Raw genomic sequence first — 12,005 nt, forward strand, 5'->3', positions numbered from 1 at the left:
AAATATATAGATCAATAGAGACAAAACTGACTTCACTTGTTTTTAATTGCAAAGAATTGTGTCATACAATTACAGTTAGTCACTTTCTATTTACAGCCTTTATGGTAATAATAGGTTTTATAAAGGCAGTGGACACTTTTACTCACCATAATTACTAGCATAAAAACTTACTTGGTAACAAGTAATGGGGAGGTTGATATTCTCAAACATTGTGAGAAACGGCTCCCTCTGAAGTGACGTAGTTTTTGAGAAAGAAGTAATCTTCCACGAATTTTATTTCGACCTCAGATTTGTTGTTCAAAGCATATGTGGAGATACACCATGTGAGAAGACTGGTCTTTGACAATTACCAATAGTGTCCAGTGTAGACTAATGGTTTACAGGCTTTCTGCTCAGAGGTTCATGACATTTACTAATAGGGTGGAGTACTAGGGCCCAATTTCAGCTAAATGTTGTGGGTTCAAATCCCACCCAAGTAATATTGTTGCAGAGATGGGACCCTACTTCATGGCTGAATTTACTCAAGCAATCAATTTGTAAACTAGATCCGTTTTGGTGGTTTTTTTTTTTAGGTTTCGAAATCTAGCATCTGAAAGCACACAACTTCGTGTGACAATGGTGTTTTTTCTTTCCTTATTATCTCAAAACTTTGATGACCAACTGAGCTCAAAATTACCAATTGTATCCACTGTCTTTAAAACAAGCACTGCGAGTAACGGTCTACTCAGCAGCAAAAAAAATAAATAGCATGACAACTACGCAGCCTAGTAGATACACCATGGTGTTATCGCAAACCTATGTACATTAAAACAAATTTCTTAAGAATTTCCCGTTTCAGTCTGTGTGTTTTTTTAAACTGCAACCAGCAACCATATGGAGAGAGTCAATTATCCACAAACTTTGTTTTCAGTTTATAATTTACATTTTTATACATGGTTTTGTTTATTCCGAGGGGGGGGGGGGGGGGCGCAGTGGTTTGGCTTGTTCCCAGCTGTAGCAACTGGTATCAGCTCCTTTCTGTATTCCAGGGGTATGTACTTCTCAATCAGTGCATAGTACATGTATTTATCCATGTGTTCTCCTTTGGGGAGGAGGGGGTCCACACTCAATGGTTTAGCTTAGGTGTAACCTTGTTCCCAGCTACAGCAATTGGTATCAGCTATTTTCTGTATTCCAGGGGTAGGTACTTCTCAACCAGTGCATAGTATTTATCCATGTGTTCTCCTTTGGGAAGGAGGGGGTCCACACTCAATGGTTTGGTTTTGGTGTAACCTTGTTCCCAGCTGTGGCCATTGGTATCAGCTCTTTTCTGTATTCCAGGGGCAGGTACTTCTCAATCAGTGCATACAGTGATTGCTGATCCTGGACAAGGCCTTGTCTAGAGGTTGAGAAAATACACAATACCAGGAATCAAGACAAATCATTGCAAACAAACAGATTGTGAAATGCAAAGAGCACCTTTGGTTTTGCGAACCAATTGATTGTTTCAATCCTACATACATTGTAAATGAATAAAGTAAACTAACCTGTAAACATTTCATTTTGAAAGGTTGTAGAGTTTTTGAGATATCACCAAAAAAATTAGAGCTTTATGTCCACGCAGGAAGAATCACTAGCTGGAATACACAATCCAATAGACCTTATGCATTGACGTCATCCAGCGGCCATCTTAGTGGAAAACACGGTGATGAAACAATCAAAACGCACAGATTTGTACGCGCGGTGCACAGTATTGGCCAATGAACAACCTCCTTTTGACCTCTGGGTGAGGGCGCCCTACTGAAATGACGTCATGTGTATAAGGTCTATAGTTTCCTATTTTTTTATATTTGTATTCTGGTTGTGAAGACAAGGTTTCTCAGTCTTGAAATTTGTTGTTTTTACATGTTGAGGGAAAGCCTCGGAGAACTATTCCCAGCGAAAACCCACACAAGAATGTTGGGATTGAAAATCCAAACTAGTTACCCAAACTGGGGTCCTAGAGGTGGAAGGTGAGCACAGATACAGGCATGGTTTTTGGTTCCTGGTTGTGGCTGCTTAATGCGCCGTAGCACCTTGTAAAATATCCTTATAAGTTGCTAAATAATGGGGTCTCAGAATACATCACTGCAATAACCTACCTTTCTGAAAGTTTGTACATACTCAGCGCCTTGAGTACCTTGTTTGGTGCTCTGTATAAGACTTTGATACTATTATTCTTATTATTAGAACCAGGGCTGACTAACGTGTACACAATGGTGTAGGCTCTAATAGACTTTGAAGGCTATTAATCAAAAAATTTCAGATTTTTCCCAAGGACAACAAACAAATCGAAATTCAGACTAAAGTAGAAAGAGTATCATGCCTGCAGATACCATTTCAACCACCCAACCCCCGAAAAACTGAAAATGTCTACCTTCTCATAAGCAATTCCACATCGCCTTGTTCGATGGTTTGTCTCCGTGCATGGTGGCTGTAAGCTGTCAGATCATTAGAAAGCCGCTTGAAGAATGCCTCAGCCCTATACAAAGTGTAAGTCAACAACTTTCTTTAATAAAACCAAATTGAATATTTTATTTTATTTCCCAGGAACTTTTCTGCAGAATCAGGGAGAGTTGAGCATTGAGCATTTTTTATTTTAGCTCCTTAGTAAAAATAGCAGATATTTCAAGGCAAGCAGGGCTCAAATTTGGCGAATTTGAGCTTGTGGGCCTACAAACCTTTTACAGGATCACAATTGAATAGTTTCTTTTATTTCCCAGGAACTTTTCTGCAGAATCAGGGAGAGTTGAGCATTGAGCATTTTTTATTTTAGCTCCTTAGTAAAAATAGCTGATATTTCAAGGCAAGCAGGGCTCAAATTTGGCGAATTTGAGCTTGTGACCAACAAACCTTTTACCGGATCAGAATTTATTTAACACGACCAGAATATAAGCGAGAAATAAATTTCCCAAAACTTTGTTTCATGTAAACGGTTTCCATTTTAAACAATCACTGAAAGAAGATTATATCTAATTTGTCTTTTGGGTAAGTATACTTTGATGCTTGTAACAGAATCCAAAGGTTTTACCGAACTCAAAGTCAACATTTGAACATAAATTAAAGCCAGTGGACACTATTGGTAATTGTGAAAGACCAGTCTTCTCACTTGGTGTATCTCAACATGTGCATAAAATAACAAACCTGTGAAAATTTGAGCTCAATTGGTCGTCGAATTTGCGAGATAATAATGAAAGAAAAAACACCCTTGTCACACGAAGCTGTGTGCTTTCTGATGCTTGATTTTGAGACCTCAAATTCTAAACTTGAGGTCTCGAAATCAAATTTGTGGAAAGTTACTTCTTTCTCGAAAACTATGTCACTTCAGAGGGAGCTGTTTCTCACAATGTTTTATACCATCACCCTCTCCACATTACTTGTAATCAAGAAAAGTTTTATGATAATTATTTTGAGTAATTACCAATAGTGTCCACTGCCTCTAAATATATTACACTGGAATTATTTCCATTCAATTGAAAAAATACAAGACCGCTGGACTTGTTTGGTCTCAAGTATACTGACCCAGGGCTATGCAATCACCGGTCTTGGGCCTGTAGTCAAGTGTGACATTCAAGCCATGAAAACAGACCAAGAAAGAAATCTTACCCTTTTTCTGCGGCTGCCAGCGCATCCTTGGACAGTCTAGCCTTAGAGAAGTGCGTTAGGATACTCTTGGTGAGACTGGAGGGTAGGCAGGGACCATCTTTCTTGGGGACTGGGGGCTTTCTTGTAGGGGCAGGTTTCTGGACACCTGAAGCGGATGCCTGTGGCCTGAAAACATAATACATTTATCATTGGTTATATTTATGAATTTCTCATTCTGAAACCATCTGTATGTACAAATATAAGTAGCGAAACATTTCTCTTTTAATCAGTCATGGACTAGCCATTAAGAGCATCGGATTGAAACTCTGAAATTTCTGATCAGCAGAGTGTGGGTTCAAGTCCCAGTCGTGGCACTCGTGTCCTTATGTCGCTGGTCCCCTTTGTTGTGTAACGCACATAACAGAACCCAGTGCACTTTTTTGAAAAGAGAATGGGGTCACCATGGTGTTCCTGGTTTGATTGGCAGCATGTTGCGCCACAGCACTTCGAAACCATTACATGGTGCTATTTAAAAGGAGTCCCACATACCTTGCAGGAAAATATTGTATTTTAAAGCTCCTCTAGCATCACTGAGTGACAAAAATTTGCGCTAAATAAGAAGCCTCTATTATTATTCATAATGATCTTCAGCATAAAGTCATCAAACGGATTTGCTGGGCTGCTGCGCACTTGTCACCAACCTGTTAGCTGCTTGCTGGCGTGCAGGTGCAGGCGTCTTCTTCAATAATGGCGTTGGGCGTCCAGCACCTTCAGGTAGCCTAGGAGTAACTAATGGTGAGAAATCACCCATTCTGCTGTGTGAGAAGAGGGAACAACCAGGTTGTATTATGGGTGAGTTTTGGCTGACAGCAAAGGTCAAACACTGTATCAGAGAGCAATGTTTTCAGCAAAGTCATGTAGAAGTGCTTAAGACAAAAATTATTTTTGTGAAATTGTTTTTCTTATCTCTCAAACACTACATCCTTTCAGCAAGTAATATTTTTAAGGTGAGCTTTCTAACATCATTATCAATAATATGTGTAAGTTTAAGGTAAATCTGTGCTTGTTTGTGTTTTGTGTCGTACCAAACTTCCCCAACCCTTTAAAGACTTTGGACACTAATGGTAATTGTCAAAGACTAGTTTTCTCACTTGGCGTTTCTCAATATAATAAGCATAAAATAACTAACCTGTGAAAATTTGAGCTAAATTGGTCATCAAAGTTGCGAGATAATATTGAAAGAAATAACACCCTTGTCCCACAAAGTTGTGTGCTTTCAGATGCTTGATTTTGTGACCACAAAATCTAGTTCTAAGATCTCAAAATCAAATTCGTGGAAAATTACTTCTTTCTAGCAAACTACGTTACTTAAGAGGGAGCAGTTTCTCACAATGTTTTGTCCTATCAACAGCTGTCCATTGCTTGTTACCGAGTAAGTTTTTGAGTAATTACCAATAGTGTTCAGTGCCTTTAAGAATGCATCTACACAGAACTAGTGAACTGATGGAGTTCTGTGCTCAGATGTGCCACCATAGACAACCCATGCAGTAGAATGGTTTCAAATGGTTGGTCAAAATGCCTGATAATGGTACCAAGAGTAGAAGGGTTAAATAAGGAAACAGGACAAACCTGCTCTGTGCCGTGGCAACTGTCTGCTGCTCCGCAACACTCTCCGCTGAAGATAACTCCATCGGTTGCTCGTCTGACGTTACCACATCACCATCACTGGCCGAGTCGCCCACTGTAGAATCTGGCATCCTTCTCATCAACCCAGGGCTGCCTACCCTCTGACTTGGAATGGATGCTGCCGACTCCTTACCCGTCCATGTGGAATCGGCTGCCTGCTTATTGGCTGAGGAGTGAATGGAATGATCCGAGAGGAGTGTTGCTTGTGCGGAGGGGGTGGGAGATGTGTTGATTACTGAACCAGACTGTGAATAAACCAAAAAGAAATGGAATACAGGCTACTATAAGTTAACCCTCCTACTGTCTGACCTTTTAAAATTATCAAAGACAATTTTGCCAGCCTTGCATACTAAAAATAATAACCAGTTTTTGTATAGCGCTTTTCAAACCCGGAGGGCGTAGTCATCCCTCAAACTGTCCATTCAATAATTATAATCAACTGCTGTTTTGAATGTCATCCAGCCATATTCATTTATTTTTTTCATTTAATTTATTCTGCTTGTGAAGCAAAGAATTCGCAGAAAAGCAAACTTAATCGTTGTACTAGGCAAGAACCCCATGGAAAGAAGACAAGGAAGGAAGTTTTAGTTTTAGGTGTCAGGAGGAAAGCCCCAGAGAATTATCTCAGGGTACATGTAAACCCAAACAGTCAGGTAAAGAGTGAAAACCTAATCCACGTAGTGCCCACGGCATGATTCAAACTGGTATCCTAGAGGTGAAAGGCAAGAAAAGTTACCACTTTGCCGACCTGACCATAATAATAATAATAACCGCATTTCTATAGCGCCTAACACCTCCAAAAGAAAGTCTCTAAGCGCTCACATAACGGATGGTCAACTTGTTGAAAAATGTTTCAATAGCAAGAGGGTTCAACCTTTAAAAGTACACAAATTTTGTATTTCAACAATCAAATAAGTAAATCAACAAAAAATTCCAACCTGTTCATTTTCTGACTCATTTTCCTCTGGCTTCTGATTCGAATCACCGGCCTCGTGTGACATATCACCAGCCTCCTCTGATACACCATCCGCATTGTTGTGAAAATCAACATCCTCCTCAGCTTCTTTATCAGCCTCAATCGACAAATCACCTGCCTCCTTGGCTACATCTCCATTGTCCTCTACCATATCACCAGCTTCATCTGACAAATCACCAGCGTCCTCGGCTATATCTCCAGTGTCCTTTGCCATATCACCAGCCTCATCTGACAAATCACCAGCCTCCTCGGCTATATCTCCAGTGTCCTTTGCCATATCACCAGCCTCATCTGACAAATCACCAGCCTCCTCGGCTATATCTCCAGTGTCCTTTGCCATATCACCAGCCTCATCTGACAAATCACCAGCCTCCTCGGCTATATCTCCAGTGTCCTTTGCCATATCACCAGCCTCATCTGACAAACCACTGGCATCCTGGGCTACTTCACTCACCTCCACTGAGACACCACCGCGATCCACTGATGCCTCCTCATCCATGACAGCCCCCTCCACATCATACTCCTCTTGCATCTCCTCCTCTTCTTCTTCATCTTCTTTTTCTTCTGCCTCCTCCTCCTCCTCCTCCTCCTCCGAGAAACCTGGCATATTCCTCTCGCTCACTCCCCCTCTACCATCTCCAACTAGTTCCGATCTTTCATCCGTCTCCCCTTCTTGTCTCTGGGAGAGCCTTTCATGGACCCCAGCAGCAAAGTCCTCGCTGCTGATTGGCTGTCTTTTCCTTAGCGTCGAGCGTTGTTTGGTAGCCAAGGTAGTCGTCTCCCCAATATAAGGTGATAATGTGGTACTGTAATAAAAGAGAAATTAAAATTAATGTAAACCAACAAGTCTATAAAAATTGTACTCAAAATATAACATTCCTTTTCACTTAAAATACCTCTTACCTGATGACCATTCCACGTCAATATCGCCAACTGGGCCAATTTACATGGAGCTTTCTAAGAAGAAAAAGTGGCTCAGCGAAACAAAGTTGTTTCATCTTAAAACATAAGACTGCTGGACTTGTCTTGACTTTACAGGCTCATCACTAAAATCATTGGCCTTGGACCTGCGATCCATTGTAAAGAAACATGTTGCCTTGGATCAGTCCAGTTGGTCTTTGAAAAGCAGTTGTTACCGTTTGTTTTAAAATGCATTAGAAAGATATTTTAAAAGTTGAATATAATGATCCACACAAGTATGACTTGAAATGGTGTGGTTTTCTTTTTACCTCGTCAACTAACACTGTCAGGCATTTTTGGCCGACCGTGTTAGTTTGCAAAGGAAAACCACGCAATTTCAAGGTAAGTTTGTGAACATCATTATATTCTACTTTTAAAATATCTTTCTAATCATATGCATTTCATAACAAACGGTTACAAACGCTTTTCAAAGACCAAATCGGCAGATCAAAGGCAACATGTTCGGTAACTTTAGCCAGATCTTTCCCTTGCATCCAAGTTGTACATCCCACTATGCCCAGTAACAAACCTGTTGGAACTTCTCTGAATGGCGTCCTCTACGTGAGGGAAAGCAACCGGCTGACGAGGCGTTGACCGTCTCGCATGGACTGCAGGAGTCTCAACAGGAGCTGAAAGATATCAAGCAGTTGATAAGAGTAATAAATTATAGTCTTTATAAATAATAGTGGTCTCTTATAGAGCGCTCAGGTTCGTCAGGCATGACGCTCATGGCGCTGTACAAGCAGTAGATAAAGCGCTTTATCTACAGGCATCTTAAAGTGCTTATCATTATACTTATTTCAACATAGGTTTATTAATTTTCTATTGGGTCACTGGCAGCGCATCGTTTTGTACACTAAGACATTGAAAAATCATTGTCATTTTTATTCTTTATGTAAATTTGGTGTATTCCTCAACGTTTTTCCCTATTTCCCTGACAGGACAGCATGACATAATGAGGTATAGAACGCAGACCATAAATATTAAATTCTTACATCTAAACTGAAAGCTGCATACAATAGGTCAGTTAAGAATGATAAAAACACAGGAACTACACCGTAGTGTCTCTTAAATACGTTTTATCGGCAATGTTTTTCGATAGAATTTCAGTAAGCGCTTTGTGTTTAGTTTAGATGCTGTCCGGGAATACAAGTATACATGTAAACCAATGAGGAAAAACTAATTCTGCATAAAAAGCTAAAGGCGATGATTTTTTCCCTTGTCTTCGTCGTATTAACAAAATTGTGCTGCCAGCGACCAGGCAATGGCAGCAGTGTGCAACATTTGTGCGCATGGATCGGTCTTTAGGATCGGTCTATATGATACTCAGGCCTGTCACTGCCGCGGTGCCCTTGAAATGATACAGTCAGAATTTATAATGTCCTCATGGGGTGCTCTTTACCAAGGAGAAAATACCTTGGTGCCCTTGCCCTTTCAAAAACAAAGCATACAAACCTGGGCCCAATTTCAAAGAGCTGCTTAGCACACAAATTTGCTTAGCATGACATTTCTTCCGGGATAAAACCAGGATTACCAACCAAATTGTCATTTGTTGCATATTGCTTGATACGTATTTAGATGTTGTTTGCTTATCCTAAAAATTATGTGGAAATTTGGTTGGTATTCCTGTTTTTATCGAGGAAGGAATTTCATGCTTAGCAAAATTTTGTGCTTAGCAGCTCTATGAAATTGGGCCCTGGGCTGTGCACGCCATACACCATACACAGGAAGAGGTTTTCAACAAAGTGACTTACCAACTTGTACGAGACCTCTTATAAGCGTCCTTGGGGTCATGTCAACCTCTGGGAAAGCCACATTATCCACTCTTGTAGACCGCCTCTTCGCTGATGACCGTTGGAGAGTACTTGAGGTAGACGATGTCGTCTGCACATTAGGAGGGTTTGGGCGCCCTCGCTTGGCGGGAGATTGCTGTTCCACCTCAGTGTTCTGCAACAAACCTTGAATCTGATATTCGAAAGAAATAACAAAATGCGTTTGGAGATTTTATTGTATTTCACAAGCCAAACTTGTGACACATATTCACAATGATACATAACATTGTAAAAGTACATGTAAGAAGGTTAACAAAATTGTATTTTGTAAATTGTTCCAATTTGGCATGTGGCTGCTTATATGACAATTTTGTAAACCATTCTACAATGTATAATACTCTTGAGAGGTGATTATTTGACTAAATTCAAACGATTTTTAAACCAGAAATCTTACCAAAGTACGGGGGGTGAGATCGCTGATTGAGCGAGGTCGTTTTGTCTCTTCCTTCTTGAGTTGATTAATCCTGCTGGTGGTGTTTGATCGTCTCTTCCGTGATCTCGCAGCCAGACCTGCACTTTTACTAGTGCTACTCACTTCTAAGAGTCCTTTGATTAGGGTACGAGGTGTGATGTCTTCTTCAGACGCCATCGTGATGCAAGATCAGTGGCTACACACATCCAACGGAGAGACAACCAAGAATGAGAAAGCTTTTTGGGGGCTAGGAAATCCTAGTGGTCAAATAAAAAAACAATTGTCAAAAGAAGTCTATTTTGCAATATAATTGATTTAAACAAATAAATAAACAAATAAATTTAAAAAAAAATTATTTTTGTTGAAGACGAAGTATTGTTGCAATGGTATTGAAATTATCACAATTGACAATTCATTCATAATCATAGTACAATAGTACTAGTAGTAGTCTAGTTGATAACCCTTCAGATTTGATATGAACAGTCTGATTTTTAACATCGCTGTTGCCGTAACTGAAAAGTGTTGACTGGTCTCAGTTCCCTTTTTATTGCTAATAAAACTACAAAAACAATAATTATATGCCTCTCTCAATCAAAAGAAAACGAATAAAAAAATCATTAATTAATTTAAGATAAGTTTTCTGACAAAAAATAGTGGGGGTAAGTTCCAGTTTGCGTTATTACTTAAAAAGCCATTATACACTTTTGGTACAGAAAAGAACAAAAGTTCGGAGATTTATTAATAACTTACAGGGTTTACAGAAGGCAATGGTGAAAGACTTCTCTTGAAATCTTATTCCATGAAATGCTTTACTTTTTGAGAAAACATTAAAACAATATCAATTCTCGATAGCGAGAATTACGGATTTATTTTAAACACATGTCATGACAGCGAAACGTGTGGAAACAAGAGTGGGTTTTCCCATTATTTTCTTCCGACTACGATGACTGATTGAGCCTAAATTTTCACAGGTTTGTTATTTTATACATAAGTTGTGATACATGAAGTGTGGGACTTGGACAATATTGCTTACCGAAAGTATATAATGACTTTAATAATGAACTTTACAGAGATGCCAAGTCCAGAGGTCAGCTATGCATGAGATTTTTCACAGCTCACCACCCCCCCCCCCCCAATTTTAGCTGAACCTGCTGGGAGAGCAAAAGCGTGCGCAATCTGCGAATTTGCGCTCTGTTTGTACGACAGCTCAAGTTGATGATTCTGATAAACTGCGTGCAATCTGAAGATTTTGCAAACATTGTAGATTGCGTCTTTTTTACACACGAGCGTGATTTGGCAATGCATTGTCGTTTATTTTTATTTATTTTTTAACGGTCTGGCCCCAATGCGTGAGAAAATGGTTGCTGTGCGTGTGAGCGTGAGACAGAGCCCAAATGCGTGAGTCTCACGCCTAATGCGTGAGACTTGGTAGGTCTGACTTTATACTTCACTTGTCTCCTTTTTTTTTACCTTTACAAACATATAATTTATAAAAAACAGGAAGTCTTACAAGTAGAACAGTTAACTTTAGTTAAGGAGTTAGTAGTTACGTTTCAAAGATGTGTGATGTGTTGTTACATTTACAACAGTAATGTTGACGTCCGACGAAAAAACAAGTGGACAAATGAATTTGAGTTTGACAGTCCGACTACTTCGAGTTCGAAATCGATCATATGATTAGGCCTATCTAGTATCCTATTATATTATTTATATTATAAACAAACTAAAACTTAAAAATAAAAGGCACCTAAAAGTAGTAGCCTAATACTAAATAGTGTATATAAAGTCTGTATTACTACACACCTGTGAATCACAGTGTGATTGTGACATTTATATAGCCCCCATTGGCCATTGCCATGCCCATTTTAGTTGTTACGTTATCGCAACTACATGTACCATTGCCATAGTATTGTCAAAAAATGTCAATACAATAATTTTGCTGTGCAAAATGACAAGACACACGGCGTTCGCAGACGGTCGAGATGGGCCTCATATCGACTTTACTACACTACAGTGGTCACATCACAGTCAAACTGAATGAGACTGAGAGCAGAGTTATCCGTTAATAGTTTCTAAACCGTCCATGGAGCTATAAAACCCAGCTCATGTTTTGTCTGCATGGCATGCAGCAGAACGACCAGCAGCAGCTAAACATAGGCCTACTGGCATTAGTTTCTTACCTGTATTCTCGGGTGAAATTGCAGGATATTAATGTAGAACTTTCGTAGCAAAATTAATTGAAATCTTGTGTATTTTGTAGTATTTATTTATGTTAGCGCCCTCTCTTGTTGAGATTGTTTGGGCTGCGCCTTTTTCCCGCGCCGAATGGGACGTTCAATGAATATTATTAATTTGCGCAAAACAATAAAGTTCTTGCGCAGTTTCCACCAATCAGTCATGAGTAGACAATCGAGGAGGGGCGAAGACACAATGATCAGTTAGCAATCTCTGATCCAAATGTTTATAGTAGATTTTTTTTATCCAAATCGTTAAATTACTTCAAAGGAAATCCTTTCTCAAAAGAGTTTAAACAGCA

The 12,005-nt window shown here is 39.6% G+C and overlaps 1 protein-coding gene across 3 annotated transcripts; it reads right to left on the reverse strand.

Annotated features, from left to right (window-relative positions):
• Positions 1 to 1,239: 1,239 nt before the first annotated feature.
• On the reverse strand, positions 1,240 to 11,740 carry LOC139935187 (uncharacterized). Of its 3 annotated transcripts, none has more exons than XM_071929660.1 (10): positions 11,650 to 11,740; positions 9,452 to 9,665; positions 8,980 to 9,190; positions 7,755 to 7,854; positions 6,228 to 7,071; positions 5,233 to 5,534; positions 4,305 to 4,418; positions 3,625 to 3,789; positions 2,396 to 2,500; positions 1,240 to 1,378 (listed from the first exon to the last, which is right to left on the reverse strand). In XM_071929660.1, exons 2-10 carry the CDS (start codon positions 9,644 to 9,646, stop codon positions 1,249 to 1,251), a joined length of 2,166 nt encoding a protein of 721 aa, XP_071785761.1. In that variant the 5' UTR covers positions 9,647 to 9,665; positions 11,650 to 11,740; the 3' UTR covers positions 1,240 to 1,248. The 3 variants fall into 3 exon arrangements, with proteins under 3 accessions (XP_071785761.1, XP_071785762.1, XP_071785760.1); XM_071929661.1 differs by having other exon boundaries at positions 4,305 to 4,415; positions 9,452 to 9,726; positions 11,650 to 11,729; XM_071929659.1 differs by having other exon boundaries at positions 9,452 to 9,726; positions 11,650 to 11,729.
• Between the last annotated feature and the right edge of the window lie 265 nt (positions 11,741 to 12,005).

Source organism: Asterias amurensis, chromosome 3, assembly GCF_032118995.1.
Source record: "Asterias amurensis chromosome 3, ASM3211899v1".
Taxonomy (NCBI): Eukaryota; Metazoa; Echinodermata; class Asteroidea; order Forcipulatida; family Asteriidae; genus Asterias; species Asterias amurensis.

Coding starts and splice junctions, on each gene's coding strand:
- LOC139935187 (XM_071929660.1), bottom strand. CDS start 9,646: ATGGCGTCTGAAGAAGACATCACACCTCGTACCCTAATCAAAGGACTC. Junction 9,191..9,451: donor ATCTCACCCCCCGTACTTTG/GTAAGATTTCTG, acceptor TTCGAATATCAG/ATTCAAGGTTTGTTGCAGAA. Junction 1,379..2,395: donor GTGGAATTGCTTATGAGAAG/GTAGACATTTTC, acceptor CTCAACCTCTAG/ACAAGGCCTTGTCCAGGATC.